Below are 24946 nucleotides of genomic sequence, written 5' to 3' on the forward strand. Positions count from 1 at the left end.
CTTTCTTTTCTCCCTCAGAGGTAAGAAAGAAAGCAAGTCATCGTTGTATTTTAATCCAGTGCCATGGTTAACTAAATTCCTTTACAATATAATTAGCAAGCAAAAAAATAGCCAATAGGTTCATCAGTACTTTTTTCTTCCCATAAAGAATACAAAAAGCAAAAGGAACACAGAATCTCAAATTGGTGATTATGTTATCATTACCTTTTGGTGAAGATATACAGGCTATACAGCAGTGGTTTGCAACTTTTTCATCACCAAGGATTCCCTTTTCCCTCCTCATGAACCCACATAATTTCAAATATTTTATCAACAACCAAAAAACCTCTGTGTGTGTGTGTGTGTGTGTGTGTGTGTGTGTGTGTGTGTGTGTGTATTCTCTCTCTCTATATATACAGAGAATATATTTTGAGACGGGCTCTATCTTGCCCAGGCTGGTCTTGAACTCCTGGCCTCAAGCAATCCTCCTGCCTCAGCCTCCCAAACTGTTGGGATTACAGGCGTGAGCCACCATGCCTGGCCAAAATCTGCATTTTAAAAGTAACAATTTCTCTGATTTTTATTAACCAAAGAAATATATAACTGCCAATCAGAGATTCTGATCCCAATAACAAAACTAGTATTATCCCATTAAATTGTTAAAATCATAGCCGAATTTTAAAAACTCACGCAGTTTGATTCTGTACAAATGTGTAATTCTGTTAGATTTTCTGAAATATTAAACATAGTTCAAAAATTTTGTTTACAGAAGTCTCTTCTGACTTCATATTGAGAACCACTGCTTTATAGCATAAAATTAAGTAGTTATCAGTATAGAATGAAGTACCATATGCAAGGAGCTCATTCCAAATTCCCTATCAAAACTTTCCTTTTAGATACACAAAATACTCTCTGGATTGAGACCAAAACAGGTGTGGCAAACAAAATAGTTGTAAATGCTAAGAAATATGAAATTCTGGGAGGAAATTAGATATTTCTAACATGTATTTCAATACGTGACAGCGAATGTTAACCACTGAAGATGAAATATAATAAAGACAAATATTTATTGAAAAAATTGATCTTTTCATTGGAAAATCAGGTCTATAACCCATGAGTGTACCGAGATTTAAAGTCTCAGAAGCAAAAGGGTAAGAGCCCTCTATGCAACTTTATCAAATCACATGCTCCAACCTTCTGAGGGCTTGCTACCAATTTTCCAGAAAATCTTGTCTTCCTATAGATTTTCAAACTTCTGATTAACATAAAAACAAAAAGAAAATCCACATACAACCCATGATGAATTAAATTACTATATTTCCTCTGCTTAAAAGCTTTTACTTCAATCATCAAGATTTTTTTTCTGGGACTACATCTCGATATGGATTAATTGGTTCAATTTACTAACCTAGAGATCAGATGCCCAAGTGCTCTAAACTTAGGTAGGGAATTCGTCTATAAATTTAAAGTAAAATGAGATTATTCATTTTTTTCCATCAGAAAGGAATGACCAGCAGGGAGAAAAGTCTTCAAACAGCTTTAGAGGACACGTGATTATTAGCACTGACGTAGAAAAGTCAGGCTGGCCATTTTTAACAGATTATGGAATAGTTCTTAATTTTAAGTCTTATTTCAGAGGAAATACAGAGCCAGAATCATCCAAGAAAATCGATAAAGATGCTTAAAATACACAAGGGAAATAAAAAAAATATGAATGGTCCACCTTGGTGCTATGCAAGAAAACTAGGATACAAGAGAAGTAAGATATGGTTCAAGTTAAGCAAACAGAGGGCTCAAAATAATTTCAATTCATGTCAAAGTTAATACTGAGTACTGAAAACAAAGTAAGCAACAATTGAGTTAATCTAATTTTATATAGGTACCAGCAAGAAAATAAAGCATTTCCTAAAATGTCTCAGGCAGAATAATTATGGAGTAAGTCAAACCTATGTTATTTTTTTGTTTTGGAAGTAGACAGTATTATCAATAAGGTGATATAATCTGACTGCAGCAAACAGACAAAAAAGCCAGTACTCTCTCCAATACTTCTAATATGTTCCAATCGACTTGCTTAGTCGCACTTTCTTTTAGTCATGAGTTGCCACTTCAGATGTCTGACAAAGAGCAAAGATACGTCAAACAGGCAACACAAAGAATTTTTTCAAAAGCCCATTTCAAATACACCTACTGTGTGTGTGTGTGTGTGTGTATGTGTGTGTATATATATATAGTATAGTAGTTATGAATGAAGTTTTCTTTAAAGATTCTGAACTTCGCCCCAGATCATAATGGGAATGTATACAGGAAAAGGCCCTCACCTTTCAAGCTTATTTATTTTTCCCTGTGGGATAATAACTCCCCAAATAATACATCATTGTTAAATCATTTTTATAACAGGTAGGCTATGGAAAACTAAACACAATATAAAGTTTTCTTCCATAGGTTAAATTAACTGGGAGAATAGAAATATCCATTTAGCTCTTGGTACTGTGTGGATAATTATCCATCAGCAATTCAGCTGGGCTGCCTTCCAGGCTGCCTTCCAGCATCCAGTATTAGGGGTATTCTCCCCCACCAGCTTCCCACCAATGTCTCCTAAGGGAAGGGCAACTAGTTTTCATAGCATCTTAACCGAACATTTAAGAAGCACAATGACAGAACATATTCTAAAAGCAAACTTTTAAGTATCAGTATCTTAGTTTCCCTCTTTTAATAACCTACCTTGTTATTTCGTTGAAAGTTAGTAACAAATTATACCCTATCTTTTCTATTCCAACTTGAATGATAGTTTCACACCAGGAAAAAGAGAAAGAACATTTAGAATATGATTCTATATTTATACTGACCAAAATCCTAGTCTTCCTATTTTAATAACTTATAAATATGGAATGTGTAAAAATTTATTCAAGGGAATATGTAAAAATTTGGAACAATGGAATTATTTTAAGCCCTTTTTAATAATTGTGCAGCCATATGAAGACACAGTCACAACCACCAAGGCAGAATTTACCAAAAGCAACAGATGGTGCTTGACAGGCAAACATTTCCCCCCTACATTGAAAGAGAAAAAAATAGGAAATGCAAAAATAAAAGCAAGAGAAACTATTTTGATTATTACCTTTCTCACATTTCTTTTTGGAAGCTGACGAAGAAGGAATCATAGGTAATTTCATCAACTCAGCACGATTTGATTCATTCAGTAGGTAGTGGGACTTATAGGCATATGAACTGAACATGGGGTCTGAATGGTCCTGAACTATCAGCCCTATACGAAACAAACAGAAAGAGATGAGCTGCAATGAAACTACCCATGATTCCATGAGGAAAAAATAAACCAACACCTATTATGTATGCTTCAAAGCTGGGGTAGGGAGGGTGAAAATGAGAATATGAAGAAAAAAGAAAGATCTGACAGAAAGGTTTTCTACAGTTTTCAAAGGGAGTCTGAACTACTCAATTCCTTATCCCTATATATTATAGAAACCTATATTCTGCAGAAGAAAACTTCAAATAATTTGAAGATATAAACACTTGACATCATACAGAAAACCCCTTAGGGAAAACAAAGCTACACTGCTTCGTATTTGGATGTACGATGACGACAACCCAAAGAACAAAATGATATTATATATCATGTAATGAGATAGAAATAAGAATCATTTACATAAGTAGAGCCTGATCTACCTTCAATATACCAAGTAGCACTTTAAGGCAGAATGGAAGTCTCTCCGTTTTTCTATTCATATCTTCAGACATACTCAAAGAAATCCTAACTTTCTCTGCCAGATAATGAAACTCTTCTCTATCAATATGGTACATGTTTTATTTCATTTTATATTTTATTTTTTTTGAGACAGAGTCTTGCTCTGTCACCCAGGCTGGAGGGTAGTGGTGTGATCATGGCTCATTGCACCTTTGAATTTCTGGGCTCTAGCGATCCTCTGGCCTCAGCCTCCTGAGTAGCTGGGACTACAGATACATGCCACCATACCAGGCTAATTTTTAAATTTTTTTGTAGAGATGGGGTCTATAATAGCTTTTGTGCCCAGGCTGGTCTCTCACTTCTAGCCTTAAGTAATCCTCCCATCTTGGTCTTCCAAAATGTTGGGATTACAGGCATGAGCCACTGTGCCAGGCCTGGTACATGATTTTAAAGGAGCCATAATTTCCTGAACTTTACTGCGGTAATGCAAATATTTTCATTTTTTCCCTGCCACAATATAAAGTGATTACCCACTTAAGGGTTAATAAAAACAATCTTTTTGATCTACCAATTACAGCTATGCTACTCAGAGGAAAACACTAAAGCTACCTGTGGTTCCCTCTTCTTTCCCTTCCCCCGCCCCCAGTTAACTCATGATGTAGCTATAAGCCACTCCTAAACCTAGGCAACTGTGAGACCAGGGGACATTTCTCTGTCCTCTATCTTGGTTACTGGATCAGTGTATAATGATGTAGGGTTTACAATACAAATTATGGCAGTAGTTTTATTTAGAGATCATTCTGAAGGGGAGGGAAATTACCATTTACTTTTTTCTGTGGGCAATGTCTTCATACTCTACACTGAGACGAATTCAAGAAATATCTCTGACCTAAATAACAGAATGGAACTTGAAATTACTAACAACATGACAATCTTCTTCTTTTTGCTTTGTTTTTTTTTTTTTTGTTTTTTTGTTTTTTTGAGACAGAGTCTTTCTCTGTCAGGCTGGAGTGCAGTGGCGTGATCTCGGCTCACTGCAAGCTCCGCCTCCCGGGTTCACGCCATTCTCCTGCCTCAGCCTCCCGAGTAGCTGGGACTACAGGCACTCGCCAACACGCCCGGCTAACTTTTTGTATTTTTAGTACAGACGGGGTTTCACCGTGTTAGCCAGGATGGTCTCGATCTCCTGACCTCGTTTTCTGCCTGCCTCGGCCTCCCAAAGTGCTGGGATTACAGGCTTGAGCCACTGCGCCCGGCCTGCTTTGTTTTTTTGAGACAGGGTCTCACTCTGTCACCGGGGCTGGAGTCCAGTGGCGGATTACAGCTCACTGCAGCCTCAACCTCCTGGACTCGAGTGATCCTACCACCTCAACCTCCCGAGTAGCTAGGACTACAGGCATTTGTCCCCATGCCTGGCTACGTTTTTGATTTTTTTGTAGAGACGAGGTCTGGCTATGTTGCCCAGGCTGGTCTTGAATTCCTGGGCTCAAGCAATCCTCCCACCTCAGCCTCTCAAAATGCTGGAATTACAGGCGTGAGCCATGGTGCTCAGCCAGAATCTTCTGATAAAAGTTATATAGGCTGGGCATGGTGGCTCAAGCCTGTAATCCCAGCACTTTGGGAGGCCGAGACGGGCAGATCACCTGAGGTCGGGAGTTCGAGACCAGCCTGAACAACATGGAAAAACCCCATCTCGACTAAAAATACAGAAGAATTAGCCAGGCGTGGTGGCACATGCCTGTAATCCCAGCTACTTGGGAGGCTGAGGCAGAAGAATCGCTTGAACCCAAAAGGCAGAGGTTGCAGTGAGCTGAGACCGCACCATTGCACTCCAGCCTGGGCAACAAGAGCAAAACTCCGTCTCAAAAAAAAAAGTTATATAATGTTGAAATGAACTTTGTACATTTAATAGAGGGAGATGGAGTAGTGTAAAAGAATATGGGCTTTGAAATAAGAAGGATGAAGTACAAATGCTAGTCCCTCCATTTAACAACTTGTGTGACATTAGGTAAATTATTTAATCTGGGTTTCAGTGTTCTCACCTGTATACCATGGAGAGAGAACTTCTTAGGGAAACTGTGGTAATTCATTCAGATAATGTTTAGTAAAGTTTGCCTTACATATGCAAAATAAATTGCTATTATTTACTGTTAAAATGAAAACTCCAGCCTACATTATCCATTTAAAATTACCATTACAAAGAAAGGCACAGAATGTTAAGTAACTTATTTTACACAACCCTCTAAGATGAAAGGAGATGCTAAAGAATATGCACTACACCGAAAAATGTCTGCACACTTCTTGTGACTCCACGATCAGGTGGCATGTGGAAGAGGAGTGATGTCAAACCCTGAAACATTTCAAAAAATATTTCCAGACACTGTAGTCCTTAAGAAATAGCTTAATGATTTTAAACACCCAACAACCAAGAACTAAGAGAAAATCTATGTGGAGGGAAAAATTCTGTATGAGGCAAGAAACAAGCAAAACAAGCTAAGTTTTCTAATACCCAAACAGAAATGACTAAAGTGCTCCTTTCTGTGTGTGGATTTATTACAGTTATGTCTCCTTAAAAAAGGTGACCTTTATAAATACTTATAAAAGAACACATATTATTTACTTCTGAAAGACTTTTGATTTAAGTCTTCCCAGCATCTGATCTATTTAGAGTAAGTCTTTGTCAAATGCTAGAAAATAAAATGAAGGTTATGTTTACCATACAAAGTTTCACAGTTAAAATATGTGGGAATTAAATAATTTTGCTTAAATAGGCATTTAAATTCAGAAAATATTCCAGAATAACTGTCAAATTGTTAAGATGTAAATACAGATTCTGTTGTTAAACATGGGTTTTCCCTCCACTTACATTATTCTCAGAATTTTAATCAAGTTATGTAAGTTAAATTTAACAAAGTGGCAGAGTTTCTGTAAGCGTACAATTTTCTAGCTGTCCTAAATTGAAAATACTATATTTTGTTTCACAACTCACTGCAGTCTTGAACTCCTAGGGTCAAGTGATCCTCCCTCCTCAGCCTCTCCAGTAGCTGGGACCACAGGCACACATCACCATGCTTGGCTAATTCCTTTATGTTTTGTAGAGATGGGTCTTGCTATGTTGCCCAAACTGGTCCTGAACTCCTGGCCTTAAGCAATCCTCCTGCCTCAGCCTCCCAAGTGTTGGGATTACAGGCGTGAGCTACTGTGCCCAGCCTGAAAATACCTATTTTAAAGGTATCCCAACTATTGAATGAAGTACAGCAAAACAGACTATTAATTAATCTACTGATGGCAATTGATTCAGAATGCGCCCCAACATAAGCCAACGTAATAGTTATAAACTTGATATTAAAATGCGGGCTAAATTATGCATGCTTATACACTGACAGGAAATGTCAGTGCCCAGCAATGGTAGCAAAGAGTTTGCAAAGCAATAAGAGACTTTACGTTATCACTGCCACTCATCCGTTTAAAAGACTCTAAAGCTAAACATTCAACTGATAATACAATAATTTTTTTCTTCTAATCATTACTTTGTTAGGAATGCAGAGATGGGAAAGGCAATGAGTGACACCTTTTTATTTATTATTTGCCCACCCGTTACCATATAGCAGGAAACATTTCAGACCTACTCCTCCATGATACCAGCCAGGTTTCAGAGCAGGATACATTTGACACTGCTGTAGTTAAGAAAGACACACTACTTCCTGCTGCAAAGGCAGACAGTCACATGTGCTTATAAAACAGGCAAACAGAAAGTAGTGTCTACTACAGACCCTGCTAGCTACTCCACAAAGGACTATGATTTATTTAATCTTTTACTGTCTACCTCCAAGTAATGTTTTCATAATGAGAGATACAAAAGCAAAACCACCTAAGATCTATCATACTACCTAAATTCTATTTTTAAAAGTTGTTATAGTACTTTCGCCAAATTAAAATAACTGTCTCCTAAAGCAAAACCAACCAACCAAACAAAAACCACTTTCATCTTCAGCATGGTCTAAATAGAATCTAACAAGCACGATGGGCCTTAGAGGCCTTGAGAATAGTTCAGAGGGAAAGTCAGAAAACTTTGCACTTAAAAACAAAACAAAAGCAATATTTAGGGATAATAGTTAGTTTTTATAATGCTTACTAAGTACCAAAAAAGTTTTATTATAATATGGCTTGAGATAAAGCCAGATATTCTGTATAACATTGAACTAAAGAAGTTTCATTTTATATTTATCATGAACCCAAGTTCACTGACCCCCATAGGGCTACAGTATTGTTTTTAGTTGATCAATCTCTTGGCGTACTTAAACATCAACAGCTGGCAATAAGAAAGCCCACATGGCTGGCTCTGAACTAACACCACCACATATGCTGCCTTGGCTGTGTCCCATCAGGCCCTCCTCAATGCCAAACCAAAACATTATGATAAAATACAGCATAAACAACTGAAAAATAGATGTGCTAGTCTTGCCTTCCAAGTGAAATCTCAATCAGTTGAAAGTTCTGGTTTAAGATTATGACATGGGAAGGATCTACTTTGAATAGAAGAGTTGTTTGCAGAAGGGAAAAGATTAATCTTTTAATGCTCCAAACAGAAAAACTAAGAACTTAACTATAATTCTGTTATTTTTAGAAATGCAGATTTTAGCTTAACTTATGGAAGAATTAGTATGCTAACACTTTGGACATCTAGCATTATAAAAGTTACTGGAAATGTTCATCTCTCTCAGGGATATATTACAGTGGAATTCTGCACTGGGTAGGAGATTCTACTAGATGGCCTGAGTTCTTTCCCAATGCTGAGACTCTATGTTAATGGAGAAATATGCCAATGACCTCAAAAATAAATGAAGAGAAAAGTTAGACACTCACCTCTGGCACAAACGAAACAAAAGCCTACATTTACAGCAGAAGAAGAATTACTGCTCCGTTTGGAATGATTACTACAGATGAGAATGTAGGAGGATACTAACATGCTTCCGGCCGCAATGCAAGCATCTCCAGAGTGATAGGCAACTGGACATCTCAAACATCTCATCATGCGGCCTGTTTAAAGACAAGTCAAAAAGGAATCTAATAAGGCATCAGCAGAACATAAAAATAAGTTTCTGGAGTTGGGCTTTTTTGGGTCCCTCTGAGATGCTAGTTACAGTAGATGAAAAGCATTTTTTTCTTCCCTAGTCTGGCTCTGTCATCCTATGCTATATGGCCCCTAAATGTAAGCCTAATAGTCACTTAGAGATCGTCCAAAGAAAAAATTATTTGTTCCAATGCTGCAGAGATGGTGGTATCCAATATGGCACCTACTGAAGGACTTTCAAGGGTATTTTGAACACATGGAATTTTCTTCTCATGGTCTGAATTTAGAATGTAATCTCTACTTAAACATGTACTGTGTATGTACTGTGGCTGAACTGTTAAAGCTAGAGATATACAGAAGGAGAATGCCTTATGTTGTTTGTAATATATGCTTGATAATGTTATTTGCCACTGCACTTAAAACAATCTTTGTCTCCTTCTTCAGCTGTTTTACCTTTACTTGCTTTGTGGATATCTTTCTCCATACAGCAGGCAGAGCAGCAGTGCTGAGGACAGCGGAATCCTTTTGATTCAAAGATGGCAGTGGGGAATTTGCGGACACAGGCTTCATGATAAAATTTCCCACAAGCACCAACAGAACAACGCTTCACATCTTTACCAGACACTTTACACGAAAAACATGGGTGCTGCCCTGGAAAATTGGTGAGGAATACAAATTAAATAAAATTGACTAAAGCATATTCAAGTAGAAGCAGCTATAGACATCAAACAGCTACTCCTAAAACAGACTCTATTACTATATTTAAGAATTTAATGCACAAAAAAGCATTTAAAATAAATGCTAAATTAAAATTATGTTTTAAATTTTGCTAGAATAATTGATTATCAATTTGGAGACAGAATACTAAAAACAATTTAGATCTCCAAAACTGATTCCATAGAAAAGCCAGAACAGAATTTGTTTAACATCTGGTAGCAGACAGCAGCAAAGTTTTCCCCACATAGAATAAATAAATTACCAAAGGAAAGACAGATTCCATTAGATAATTACTGATTATTTCTATCTGCAAAATATACATAAAATGAAAACTCACAATCCTAATAAAAAAGAAAATTACAGCTAGATATATCTTATTCGAACTATAGAAAATCAAGGACAAAGAAAATATTCAAATTATCCACAAAAAGACAATTACTTTCAAACACAGCTGACTGAAAGAGAAAAATGGAAGCCAAAAAAACAATAGAATGATATCTTCAAAGGGCTGAAAGAAAATAATTACCAAACCAGAATTGTATACCCAGTGAAAATATTCGTCAAGAATGAAGTGAAATCAACATTTGCTAGGGAGAATTAACAAAACCTAGTTCTTTGAAAAAGAATAATAAAACTGATACCTCTGGTAAGAATAATAAAAAAAGGAGAAAGATCCTAATATTAATATCAGATATGAAAAATGGAACATCACTACCAATCCTACAAACATTGAAAAGATAGTAAAAGGGTATCACTATATTTTTGCTAATAAATTTGAAAATTTAGATGAATGGACAGATTCCTAGAAAAAAAGAACTTGCGAACAATGACACAAAAATAAACAGGACATATGAATAGTTCTGTAAACTATTAAAATAAATTGAAACTATAATTGGAAATTTTTCAACAAAAAAAATTTTAGGCCCAGATGGCTCCACTAGTGAATATGTCCAACATTCAAGGAAGAAAATAATGCCAAATATGAAAAAACTAAACAGGAAAAAAAGAAGAAACAAGTAAAAGACAAACAGATGTAGGGAAATATGCAACAAAAATGACAAAAGATTGTTTTGTTGTATAAACAGTTTACATATGGAGAAAACGCACACAACATATATAAGCAAAGATAATGGAATAAGACAAACTACAAATCAATATAGAAAAAAACCAAAGCAGCCTAATGTAAAAGTGGGCAGAGGATGTAAATGGGCAATTTACAGAAAGACAAATAGGCAAAAGAAAATTAAAATATGTTCATCTTCACTAGTAATCAGGTAAATGCTAACTGAAACCAGTTATAAAATAGAAAAAAACGGCTGGGTGCAGTGGCTCACGCCTGTAATCCGAGCACTTTGGGAGGCCAAGGCGGGTGGATCACGAGGTCAGGAGATCAAGACCATCCCGGCTAACAAAGTGAAACCCTGTCTCTACTAAAAATACAAAAAAATTAGCCGGGTGTGGTGGTGGGCACCTGTAGTCGCAGCTACTCGGGAGGCTGAGGCAGGAGAATGGTGTGAACCTGGGAGGTGGAACTTGCAGTGAGCCGAGATCACGCCACCGCACTCCAGCCTGGGTGACAGAGTGAGACTCTGTCTCAAAAAATAAATAAATAAATAAATAAATACAAAAAAAAGAGTTTGATAATACCAATTATTATTTTTGGGACAGAGTCTCGCTCTGTCGCCCAGACTGGAGTACAGTTGTGTGATCTTGGCTCACTGCAACCTTTGCCTCCTAGGTTCAAGTGATTCTTGTGCCCCAGAATCCAGAGTAATTGGGACTACAGTGATAATACCAATTATTGATAAGGGTGTAGGGGACTGGTAGGAGTTTAAGTTGGAAGCAGCTACCTTAGAAGGCAACTGGGCAATATCCATTAAAATAAAAGTACATTCACTTTCTGCCTAGAAATTCAATTTCTCAATAACGACATTGGGGAAGACAGAAAGTAAATGTTAAAGGATGTTGCCTGAAACACTGTAATTGCAAACAAGTGAAAGTAACTCAAGTGTCCTTTGATAAGGGAAGAGTTAAATAAACTATGACTGTATGTATACTAGGGCACTATGCAACAATTAAATAGAATGCATCTGTATTGACATAAGAAGAGATCCGACAGAACAATGGTATGACAGATTTGTACTACAACACACACACACAGACACACAAAAAGGTTTACAGGGCTACACATCAAACTGACAATGGTTGTCAGGACTGGAACTAAGTAAGGGCCTAGGATTAATACTGATGATCAAGGGTGACATCAGCAAGAACAGTAATTATAATACTTTCAAAACAATGTAGTTATGTTTTACTTGTGTAATTAGAGATAAATTTAAAATATTAACAAACGATAAGAACACTTTTAACACCACAAAACATAAATGGATAAGACACATAAACAGATAATTCCCAAGAGTCAATAAAGATACAGAAAGAAATGTTTAAGCAAAGAACTGCAAATTATAACCACAAACTTGTCAAATGTTTATTGGTCATCTGGATACCATCTTTCGAAAGTGTTCAAGTCTTTTGTCCACTTTTCTTATAATGCCTATTAAAAATCTGAAGGCAAAAATATAAGGAATAGTTTTGCTTTTTTATAGAAAGTTAGGTGAATTGCATTATTTTTCTTTGATTCTGGAAGTACCCAATCTTTACAAATTTGCTGAATTATAAAAGTTCTTTAAAATGAGTAGTTGAAACTGTGATATTCACTTTTTAAGTTGTCTTGCAGAAATAAAGTACAGTAAGGTGGGGTTTTTTTTTTGGTCCCATTGTATATATGTAATTTCAAAGTACATTTTTTCACCACATGGTTAAGGCCAATAAAGTACATTTTACCATGTATATAGATATGAAGGTAATTATATATTTTAAAATAACTTAAAAGTTTTAAAAATTTAAAAAATGTATTTGAAAGGTAGGAAGTTTGACTTCACAGATTTGTTTAATAAATAAACTACTCTCTGTAAAAATAAAATAGGACTTCAGATGATCACGGTGGCTCACGCCTATAATCCCAGCTCTTTGGGAGGCCGAGGCAGGAGGATCACTTGAGCCCAGGAGTTCAAGGCCAGCCTGAGCAACACAGTAAGACCCCATCTCTACAAAACAATTAAAAAATTAGCCAGGCGTGGTGGTATGTGCCTGTGGTTCCACTAGCTCAGGAGGCTGAGGTGGGAGGATTGAGCCCGGGAGGTCGAGACTGCAGTGAGCTATGTTCATGCCACTGCACTCCAGCCTGGGCGACAGAGCAAGAACCTCTCTCAAGAAAATATAAAATAAAATAAGCCTTCATTTATGTAATGATCAAAATAAGCCTAATATAAATGAAAATAGTTAAAACTAGTACAAGTGTTATGCTAACAGAGAGCTGAACTATCAAACTCCTTTAAGACTTAGGTTAGAGCTCTAACATGTGAGTGCTTTCCATACTCTTCCTTTTCACTAGGAAATGGCCTTTATTAAGAACAAGTCAGTCAGTGGCCAGGCACAGTGACTCACGCCTGTAATCCCAGCACTTTGGGAGGCCAAGGTGGGTGCACTGCTTGAGTATGGGAGTTCAAGACCAGCCTGGGCAACATGGTAAAACCTGTCTCTCTACTTAAAAAAACAAACAAACAAACAAAAAAAACCCAAAAAACTAGCTGGAGGCTGGGCACAGTGGCTCACACCTGTAATCCCAGCACTCTGGGAGGCCCAGGCAGGTGGATCACTTGAGGTCAGGAGTTCGAGGCTGGTCTGGCCAACATGGCAAAACCCTGGCTCTACTAAAAATACAAAAATTAGTCAGGCATGGTGGTGTGTGCTTGTAATCCCAGCTACACGGGAGGCTGAGGCACAAGAATCACTTGAACTTGGGAAGTGGAGGTTGCAGTGAGCTGAGATTGCGCCACTGCACTCCAGCCAGGGCGACAGAGCGAAAATCTGTCTCAATCAATCAATCAATCAATCGATCAATAAATAATTAAAAAGCTAGCTGGGTATGGTGCTGCGTGCCTGTAGTCCCTATAGCTCATCAGGAGGCTGGGGTGGGAGGATCACCTGAGCCTGGGAGGTCGAGGCTGCAGGGAGCTGAGACTGCACCACTGCACTTCAGCCTGGGCAATGGGACCAAAAAAAAGAAGTCAGTCCATCAGTCCAGAGTCAAGGACCATGGGGGAAGTGGGGAAAAAAAGAATAAGTAAAACTATCTGTTACAGAACTCTTTTTATCTGTTACAGAACTCTTTTTGGAGACTTATTCTATTGTACATTTTATTCAAAAGGGCAAATAAAAATGCTTTCTTTCCAGAAATCTCGTTTGACTTAAATAATAGAAAGTGGTAGTATAAGAACATATTAGGTATGTACCTGCAATAATTCTTACATGTGAAGTGTTTTATCTTTTGTAAACTAAAAGGAAAATTGCCTAAATGACCTTAAACAATGGTTTGAAGAATCACAGTTCTCGCTTCTAATACGTTAGAAGTGTACCAGATAGGTACCAAACTAATTTTTATGTCATAAGTAAATTAAAAGCACTTAATTTTTTTAATAATTGTGGTAAAATATATATAACATAAAATTTAACACTTTAACCATTTTTAAGTGTACGGTTCAGTAGCATTAAGTACATTCACATTGTTACCACTATCTGCCTCCACAACATTTTCATCATCCCATACTGAAATTTGGTACCCATTAAAGAACTCCTCATCTTACCCTCCCCTACAACCCTGGTGACTACTGTTCTAAGAATTTGACTATTCCAAGTAATTCATATAAATGGAATCATACAATATTTGTTGGCCTTTTATACCTGGCTTATTTCACTCCACATAAAGTCCTCAAGGTTCATCCATGTTATGGCATGTATCAGAATTTATTTTTAAGGCTGAGTAATATTCCATTGTAGGTACATACTACATTTTATTTATTCATCCATCAATGGACATTTGGGTTGTTTCTACCTTTTGACTACTGTGAATAATGTTGCTAGGAATATGAATATGATAGTACAAATATCTGTTGGAGTCCTTCTTTTTTTTTTTGAGAGAATCTCACTCTGGTTGCCCAGGCTGGAGTGGAGTGATGCCATTACAGTTCACCGCAGTCTTGACTTCCTGGGCTCAGGTGATTCTCTCACCTCAGCCTCCTGAGTATTTGGGACTATGGGCACGCGCCACCATGCTGGGCTAACTTTTTTTTTTTTTTTTTTTTGTATTTTTGGTAGAAATGGGGTTTTACCATGTTGCCCAGGCTGGTCTTGAACTCCTGGACTCAAGCAATCCGCTCGTCTTGGCTTCCCAAAATCCCTGGATTACAGGTGTGAGACACTACGCCTGGCCCCTTCTTTCAGTTCTTTCAGGTATATACCCAGAGTGAAATTGCTTGATCATTTGTTATTCTGTTTAATTTTTTAAGAAACCATCATCGGGTTTTCAACAGCCACTACACCATTTTATATCCTCACCAACAATGCACAAGGGTTCCAATTTCTCCATAGTTAAGCCAACATGTTGTTTTCATTTTTCTTTTTTTGATACTAGTCATTCTAATGGGTATAAAGTGGCATCTCATTGTGGCTTTGATTTGCATTTCCCTGATTACTTTTTTTTTTTTTTTTTAAATAGAGACAGGGTTTCACTATGTTGCCCAGGCTGGTCTCAAACTCCTAAACTCAAAGAGATCCACCTGCTTTGGCTCCCCAATGTGCTAGGATTATAGGCATGAGCCATTGTACCTGGCCCCCTGATTACTCATTATATTGAGCATATTTTCATGTGTATAATGGCCATCTGCATATCTTCTTTGGAGAACTATCTGCTCAAGACCTTTGCCCAATTTTGAATTGAGTTGTTTAGTTTTTTTTGTTTTTTTGGAGATGGAGTTTTGCTCTTGTTGCCCAGGCTGGAGTGCAATGGAACGATCTCGGCTCACTGCAACCTCTGCCTCCCAGGTTCAAGCAATTCCCCTGCCTCAGCCTCCCGAGTAGCTGGAATTATAGGCATGTGCCACCATGCCCGGCTAATTTTGTATTTTTAGTAGAGATGGGGTTTCTCCATGTTGGTCAGGCTGGTCTTGAACTCTTGACCTCAGGTGATCCGCCCGACTCAGCCTTCCAAAGTGCTGGGATTACAGGTATAAGCCACCACGCCTGGCTTGAGTTGTTTAGTTTTTTATTGCTGAGTTGAAGGCGTTCTCTATATGTTCTGGGTATTAATGCTTTATCAGATATGTAATTTGCAAATATTTTCTCCCATTCTGTGGGTTGCCTTTACATTATGTTGATAAGACCCTTTGGTGTACAAAAGTTTTTAATTTTGATGAAGTACAATTTGTCTGTTTTTCCTTTTGTTGCCTGTGCCTTTGGTGTCATGTATACGAAATCACTGCCAAATCCATTGTCATGAAGCTTTTCCTCTATGCAATGTTTTCTTCCAAGAGTTTTATAGTTTTAGCTCTTACAGCTTGGTCTTTGATTCATCTTGAATTAATTTTGTTTATGCTGTTGGGTAAGGGTCCAACTTCATCCTTTTACGGGCATATATCCAACTCTTCCAGCATCATTTGTTGGAAAGACTGTCTTTTTTTCCACTGACTAGTCTTCACACCCTTATCAAAAATCATTTGACCATATATGCAAGTGCTTGTTTCTGGGCTTTCTATGCCATTGGTCTATATGTCTGTCTTTATGCCAGTATCACACTGTTTTGACTTCTGTAGCTTTGTAGTATACTTTCAAATGAGGAAATGTGAGTCCTCTTTGTTCTACCCAACTGTTTTTTAATAAAAAATTTTTTTTCATGCTTACTGACAACATCCCATACTTGACTGTTTTTAAAGCAAATTTCCCTCTTAAATTTTCTAATAGATGTGTACCAAATTAAATACACCTAGCCTCTGTTGGAAGAATTCTCCTGGATTCTAGTTAGGAGAGAAGCCCTAAGAGTGTTTTAATACTGAGATACATGGTCCTTCCTATCAATATCTTAAATCAGGGATTGCATACTTGATATACTTTGGATATTTGTCCCCACCCAAATCTCCTGTTGAAATATAATCCCCAGTGTTGGAGGTGAGGTCTGGTGGGAGGTGTATGGATCATGGAGGTGAATCCCACATGGCTTGGTGCTGTCTTTGCGACAGTCAGTGAGTGCTTGTGAAATCTGGTCATTTAAAAATGTGTGGCCCTCTCCCTCAACTCTCTCTCCTGCTCCTGCTTTTGCCATTTGAAGTGCCTACTCCCACTTTGCCTTCTGCCATGATTGTAAGTTTCCTGAGGCCTCCTCAGAAGCCAAGCAGATACTGGCACTATCCTTCCTATACAGCCTGCAGAACTGTGAGTCATTTAAACATCTTTTGTTATAAATTACCCAGTCTCAGGTATTTCTTTATAGCAATGCAAGAAGTCCCCAATACAATACTTGAATGCTTAAAGGGGCCAGGCAGGATATATAAGTGACTGGAATGACTGAATTTTAGAAAAAGGAATAATGGGGAATGTGAGGAGCCAGGATTACATGCTCTATCCGTGTTCAAAAATGGAAATGCATTCTGAAGGCCAAATAATACAATGTGCAGATAATATAACCCCAGGGCTGCCAGCTGGCAAACTGTTCACAGGTTTTACTGCAGAGTCTAAATGTGATGAATAAAATATTTTATAAGGGGAAAATTTTAAGTTATATGTTCTAAACAGCTTCCATAGCTTAGTTTATGTATGCGTGTGTGTATTTGTGTGTGTGTGTATGTATGTGAATGAGTGTGTATTGGGATATATGACATATGACTTGTGATGTCCATCCTATTCACCAGGGCAGTAGAAGACCATGGTAAAGAAAAAAGAAATCTGGAGTCCAGCTGCCTGGGTTTAAATCACAGAGTCATCATGGGCTATCTTTGTGACTTTGGGGAAGCTACTAAACTCTCTAAATCTTGTTTCTCCTTCTGTATAATGGAAATCATAATAGTACCTATCTTATCATGGATCAGATGAAATAGCAGGAGAAAATGCTTAGTACTTGTAGCACCTAACGTTTAGTAAGTCAGTGTTCAGTTAAAAAAAAAAACTACTTGGGAGGCCGAGGCGGGCCGACCACGAGGTCAGGAAATCGAGACCATCCTGGTTAACATGGTGAAACCTCGTCTCTACTAAAAATACAAAAAATTAGTAGGGCGTGGTGGCGGGCGCCTGTAGTCCCAGCTATTCGGGAGGCTAAGGCAGGAGAATGGCGTGAACCCGGGAGGCGAAGCTTGCAGTGAGCCGAGATCGCGCCACTGCACTCCAGCCTGGGCGACACAGCGAGACTGTCTTGAAAAAAAAAAAAATTACTAACTTTTTGTCTGAAAGATTTTAGGAGGCATACAATCAAATAAGAAAAGATAAAATAAGTATCTGTAAGAATCCATATAAAAGGAAAAGAAGGAGTAGAAAAATAATAAAGAGTCAAAGGTAAGATCAGCATATCATGTATACTTGCTATCCAATCGACTTAGTTCCTCATAGCTAAAACAAAGCAAAACCAAACAAAAAACACGTCAACATGGTTCCTAGAAGCACCACCATGTCATCTCCAGTTATTTTTTATTTGCCATGTTGTTACAGATTAAACAACTACAACTTGCTTTCCACGATATTAACCAGAATTATGGCTACAGAGAGAAGAAATATAAACTAGCATATTTATTTCTCTACAAATTATTTTGGTAGGTAGTAGTCTATGTATAGTGAGATAAGAAATAAATGGTGAATCCCAAGTTTAAAAAATGATTTCCAGTAGCTCCAAATTTCCACTAAAAATATAATCACTGTGGTTATGCACTGATACTTGTTCCAGTCTCTTAAAGAACTTTAAACCAATTTATTGAGCCCCCAAAATCTCAAACCCATCTGAAAAATAACTCAATTAACATACTTTGTATAACTCTTTATATAAAACACAAATTCATCTTGGTAATGTGACAGGTTTTATGGTAGAAGGCACCAGTAGGAGGAAATTTAACTACTTTTTAAATCTTGAAGCCAAATCTTAATTTGTTGAAATACCTTTGGGAAGAGAGGAGGAGGGCTAATAAAAGTGATGGGAACAAGATGTCCTAGGAGAGGTTGCCAGTGCACATTCCTGGCACAATCCCATTCATCTTTTCATGACTATCGAAATAAGTCATCTTACCAGTTTTACATTCCATGCAGATGAACTTGCTATCAGGAATTGATGTCAATCCCAGGCACTCCAGGTGAAAGTGTTTGCAGCACTCTCCCTCACAAGCAATCAGAGAGTCACCAGAGCTTTCACAAATCTGTAATATGGCAAAAAGCAGTGGTTCTCAAACTTTGGCAAACATCAAGACCACATGGGCGGCTTGTTAAACACAAATTACCGGGTCCCTCACCCACAGACTGTGATTCAGTAGGTCTGGCGGGGGCCCCAACAATGTGCATTTCTAATATGTATCCAGAAGATGCTGATATTGTTTGTCCTTGGCCTTCACTTTGAGAACCAGAGAACTAGACAATTACAGTATTTCCAGATCCAATATGGTATAAAGTTTAAAGTCATACTTGATCTTTTAGGATTCCTTCTTTGGGATCTGCATATTTAACTTTTCTTCACAGGGCAAAGCAGTACTTTTTCAAGAATGGTAAAAATACACAAGAAAGTTATTACTTTAAAATTCTGAATTTAAGAAAGTTTTTCCAATCAGTCATCTGCCATTTACTTCCAATTAATAATAGTATATCACACTAAAGATTGGCATGTGGGTAAGTATTCCAACTCAGAAAGGGAAAAAAAGAACCAGAAAGAGGTCTTATATCTGTAGCTTTAAAGTAATATCATAATAATTTAGAAACATATTACCCTTTTCAACAGGATTTAAGTCTATTACTGGCAGAATATAATAGCAATTATTTCAAGCCATAGCACCAGTTACCTGCCTACCTGACATACAGTGTCCTTCTTACTCATTCCAGTGCCTCTTCTTGACAAACTTGAATCCATGGACTGCACATCAGAAATGTCTGCATCTGCAGTAGCTGAAGGGCTATCTACTTGCTTTCCAAAGCCTACCTACATAGAAAACATAGCATTTTTAAGAAAAACAAAATAAAAATTCCCTCAAAGATAAGACGCTATGAAAATCCTAGTAAGACTTGCTCAAGCATTATTAGATCTTGACACAACCACCTCTTTTTTCCTTCCTTTCTTTCCAAAATCCACAGATATCATAGGTCTGCTGTTTCGGGAAAAACTGTAGTTAAAATTACAAACAAACTATAGTTTTGTTATATAACATGAGAGCAAAAGAATTAAGACGCTCAAAATAAACAAAGTGATTTTTTTCTATGAGTATTTTTAAAATGTCCCGATTTCGCCAAATAAATAAGGCAAAAGCATTATGTTCAGAAAGAACACTTTGTCCAGACCCTTGCACATATTTACCTGCAGGTCACTCAGTCCTCTAGAATCGGAGTCAGATGTGTCTCTGTACGCTGAACTAGTCATTTCTACATCAGTTGAGGCGCGACTCCTTTTCTTTAGAGGTTTACAGGAATCTGAAATCTCGCTGGCACCTTAATACAACACACTGAAATTAATCCTAAAATAGTACTTAAGGTTTGTTTTAATTTTTGTGTGTGTGGGAGAATATTTTCTTTTCTCAAACTCATCTTTAGTGTGGAAAAAGCATAGCTCTCTTTGTAACACTGAAGTAATGAGTCAAAACCTCAGAACTTCTGACCTTCCTGGTAGTGACTGATTTAATTTACAACCGCTCTATCAAAACATTTAATTCAGTTCTCCTCTCTAAAGCTATTTTCAGTCAACAGAGCCCACGTTCCAACCTAAAAATCAATTCTATCAAAATTGCAGGATAGCTGATGGATTTGGAGCAATTCAAAGAACCATTCAATTTGGAGGGGGAAGACATAAAACCCAACACACTGTGTAGCTTACAAATATGGTTGCAGAGACATCTCCATCTTGTTTTTATTAGGGATGTGACAAATCTTTGATTTGTATTCGATTCGTACACGGATAGTGCCATTTTCCCCCGAATTTTGCAATTCAGTTGATTATTGCCCCCCAATAAAATTTGGATGTTCGTAATTGTTCATCTGAGACTTCCTTGGTGAAGTGGCATTTATTGTGACCATTAACAAGCGCTGCAGCACATCTACATATGTCATGCCATTTAGGAGGCACATTGCTGAGGGTTGTAAATGGATAATCAGTGTTCAAGTGCAGCCAAATCACGTAGAGCTGGATGGGAAGGCCTCTATGTGGAATTTGTGCGGGAAGAAATAAATAGGAAAAAAAAGGCAGAGAATAGTGTGGAATTTTTTTTTTAAAACTGTGTGTAATACAAATCCAGCCAAAACAATAGTGCAAAAAGTTACAAAGCAACAATCTCTTGGGCTAATGCAGTATAGGCTATACAGAAACAGCCACGATGAAATGTGCAGATCAGGCACGGTGAATACCAAGGAACCAAGGAGACGGTTAATATTTCAACCCACAGTTTGTGTTTTGGATTTTTTTTCCCCCAAAATTTCCATACAACAAACAGACATCTAGATCAGCCCAGCAAGCTATGGTGGAAGTGTGCAGTCCGGAAGAGCCCGTGGAGAAACAAGTCTCCTGAGGCCACGAAGATCCGCAACAGGCTGAGTGACAGTAGCACTTGGAACATAGCCACGTTCTGTGGTGGAGGAGGTGGGCCTCGTTAGACTGCTCAGATTACTGGAACCTCGTTATCACATCCCATTCTACAAGTTTTTCACTGAATGTTTCCTGACATCTATAAATGAGGGTGCCTGCCCATGTTAATGCTGATTAAAAAACACAAGTACACAAATCTATCTCCTTCATTGCTGGTGTATGGACCCAGAACACCATCACAAAATATTTCCTTGGCCTAAAAGATCACTGGATTAACAAGGAGTTTTAACAGAGGAACAGGAGTGCTGTACTGAGAGGCTTTCGAAGGGAAACACAGGTACCGCCATTTCCGATGAGTTTCTGAAAATGCTAGAAAAATGACAGACTGCCAAAGACAGCTGTCATGCTGTTCTCCATGATAACGGCACTAATATTAAAAAAAAATAAGAACTTTTAATGATTGTAATGTATACAGTTTGGGCTGTTTGGCAAAACCCTGCAGATGTGCATTAATGATGCTTTATTTAAAAACAAAAAAAAACAGTCCATGTTGAAATTGATCAGTGTAAGTTAAATGGTGGTTTTTAGGCTGGACCCATGATTTAAGCTGTACCCATCCAGCTCAAACCAAAAAAAAAAAAATCATTTGACTGTTAAAGCAATTGTTCAGAGTCTTGAAGAAGAAACCAGGCAGGAAAATGCCAATAATGATGATTGGCGAAATCAAAATCGAAACAAAGAAACTGTTTATCGAGCCGCCGACAAAGAAATCTTGCATGGAGACTACAAGTCTGGAGTTTCTGGGATGAAATTGTACAGGAATCTCAGTCCACAGTTTCCTCAATCGCTGCGGAGACGGAGCTGTCACTGAATCTGACAGAGCCCTGCACTCCCCGGTCCGCCGACCCTGTGGAATGGTGGAAACACAACGCAATCAGGCCTCCTAATCTCGCAGCGATCGCGATGTCTTTTCTTGGAGCTCCGCCAAGCAGTGTTCCCTCCGAGAGGCTGTTCAGTTCTGCTGAGGATCTCCACGGAGACCATCGCTGCAGACTTCTCCCCGAGAATGCAGAGAGGCTGTTGTTTTATTTTATTTTTAAATAATGCAATTTGCCCAGAGTAAACTACAGGTATTAAATACAGTCTGATCTCACCAAAAACGCACGAATCATGCTATGGAGTTTGTACTGTAGTCAAATTGCACACAGAAAATACAGATATAAGTTTAAGCTTTCTTAAACTTTGTGCATATCTCAAATAGATTCGCATAAAGTCATCTAATAGTGGCCATAAATGCTATGAATCATTTTAATTTACAAAAAGATTTTACAGCACTGTAAAAATAAATGTGGCAAGATTTTTTCAATCAGCTTGTCTTGTCTGATTTGTCATAGTCCATGTTTGACAAACATGAATAGCTACTATTCGGTATTCAGTCGAATACCAAAAAAAGTGGATTCGTCACATCCCTAGTTTATAAGCCAGTGAAACCCCAGAATCTTATGGAGAAAAGTTGGAAACAGTATCAAGTCTACATGGTGTTCTCCAATTTACCAAAACAAGTAAGACTTCTCACGTGGAGGTACAGAATAAGATCAACTCTAAAAGTCACACACACACACAAACACTGGGGAATACTGCAATTTCACACTGAAGAGCAACAACAATGATTTACAGAGACAGACAAAAATACATGAAGTACAAATAATTCTTAAAAATTGGTTTTAATCAAGGAAATGCAAAGCAACATTATAATACTAACTCACCTTTCTGTAATCCAGTCTTCACTGTAGCCTGAGGAACTGTTTCAACCTGTTTGGACAGAAAAATACAGCATTAACAAATAATTTTTTTCCCTTTTAATTATTAATAGAGGGAAAAGATACTTTCATCAATCTAAGTAATGATGAGTGATTAATGTATCTGAAATCTGAACTCAGTCCCATCTTCTGGGTAAAGTTCTCTGTCTCAAGATCAGGGAGGGTTTAAATCCTAGCTGCCTGTGCTGAATATTAAGTGACAACACACAGCCACATGCTCTCTAGCAAAGACTTTTCCCACCATTCCCTTGGTATATGAAGAGAACAAGAATACTTTCCTCAGTGTCTGGAAGGCAGGAGAGGGGTTGTTTCTGCAACCGGCCCCAATGTTGCTAAAAACCCCTCCCGCCCCAAAGACGTTAGGATAAATTTTTACTTACTATGATACTCAGGTTAATGTAACTCACGCCACTTTAAGACCCTTCCGCGCCTGCACTCACAGCTAAGTTGCTGGGAATCAGGACCCTCTCTGTAGAGAGTGCTACAGGGCTCCATACAGCTGGAAGCTCAATACTTTTGCTGCTAGTACAAACTTAAGAAAATAAGTTTGTGATATTGCAAAAGCACTTTCTTGAGTGTCTTATGAACAGTGTCTTGATCCTACATTAGGAGAGCGAGATCAGAAGTTATTCTGCCAATGTATATGTAAAACACGTGGTAATTTGAGGATTGAACCATTGGAATTACAAAAAGGAGGCTGTTTGGAGGAGTTCCTGTTTAAGCTATAAATTGAATTTCATGTTTCTTTAAGATGTGGTGAAATATGAATGTTGAAACACATTTTATAAATATTTAAGGATTGTTCTAAGCTTTTTAAAAAAATTTTTATTTTTTTTACAACAGGTAAAAAAACATACAACAGAAACGCTTTTATAAGATACAATTAGTAATACAAATATAAAATCTTCTAAACAATCACTGGTATTGTTCTACTACTAACTATAACACAGTGGCATTAACAATTTGTCCCATTTTTTGTACTCATTCTGCTTATTAGTTTTAAACTGACTGGTCACAGACTGAATTTGGGAACCAGCTGGCAAAATCACAACTTGGTTTTGGTAATGAATACTATCGATTTTCAAGAGCTTAGAAAGATTTTTTGGAATATAATTTCCTAAGTATGAAATATGAAAGTTAATATGATAAATGAATGACAAATTAGTATACTATTTAAATTTTAGTTAAATATTCTGGAAAAACTGTTTCACTTGCTTGGTGATATCACAGAGCACCCACAAAGTTAGCTTTTAAATTTGGAAGTTTAAAATCATGAAGGAAATATTTTAAATAGAAAAGCTCACATTCTTCCATATTAAATGGTTTTAAAAATATAAAACTTATTGGAACTAATTCTATTCAGAATTTGTTTTGTTTACTAGCAGGTGTTTAGGCTGTAAGAATGGAAATTCTTTCACTAAAAAAATTAAGAAAAAATCTGATTGTGAGTTTAATTTAAAGAAGAATGGCTTCTAAAATTTTATTTGAAAAGGTGATTTAAATGTATCTTACTACATTGATTACACTGGTTTAATACACTTCAGTCAAAATGCAACCCCCCCACACACCTTTTTTTACCTAAGTATTATTTATCTGACAACCTGGTATCAGGCGAATATTCCACCGGGAAAATAACATTCCAAAAAATCTGCGATATTAACAGAAAAAACAGATCATCTATGAATATCTGCTTCTTAAATATAAGAATATAAATTAAATTGATTTGTTTAAAAAATAAAAAACAATACATACCAGCAGCTTAAACCAAAAATCAAAATTAAAAAAAAAAAAAGGAACTCAATGATGGTTCCAAATAAAAATCATAAAAACATGAAATCATTTTGCTGATAACAGAAACTTCCAAATAAATGTGAAGGATTTTTTAAGTCTTGCACCACTGGCTTCCCATCTCCTGAAGCCTGTTTTCTGTGAAAATGCTTGAAGCAGAATCACAGGGATGGCTGTATTAAAACTGAGCACTGGAACCCACCGGGACAGAGGCGTAA

The 24946-nt window shown here is 37.3% G+C and overlaps 1 protein-coding gene across 10 annotated transcripts in view; it reads right to left on the reverse strand.

Moving 5' to 3' along the window:
* Window positions 1-24946, reverse strand: part of NSD3 (nuclear receptor binding SET domain protein 3) — a 113214-nt gene that overhangs the window by 26645 nt on the left and 61623 nt on the right. For 7 of the 10 annotated variants that reach the window (XM_063610911.1, XM_055295973.2, XM_055295976.2 and 4 more), the window contains exons 9-15: window positions 22887-22932; window positions 19903-20033; window positions 19402-19530; window positions 18634-18760; window positions 9210-9407; window positions 8549-8722; window positions 3098-3244 (exon numbers count right to left, since the gene is read on the reverse strand). In XM_063610911.1, the coding sequence (XP_063466981.1) occupies window positions 3098-3244; window positions 8549-8722; window positions 9210-9407; window positions 18634-18760; window positions 19402-19530; window positions 19903-20033; window positions 22887-22932 (952 nt within the window). Of the gene's footprint in view, window positions 1-3097; window positions 3245-8548; window positions 8723-9209; window positions 9408-18633; window positions 18761-19401; window positions 19531-19902; window positions 20034-20788; window positions 22028-22886; window positions 22933-24946 lie in introns of those variants that run through there. The other 3 variants (XM_063610913.1, XM_055295977.2, XM_055295978.2) reach the window with 2 other exon arrangements.

Source organism: Symphalangus syndactylus, chromosome 10 (genome assembly GCF_028878055.3).
Source record: "Symphalangus syndactylus isolate Jambi chromosome 10, NHGRI_mSymSyn1-v2.1_pri, whole genome shotgun sequence".
Taxonomy (NCBI): domain Eukaryota; kingdom Metazoa; phylum Chordata; class Mammalia; order Primates; family Hylobatidae; genus Symphalangus; species Symphalangus syndactylus.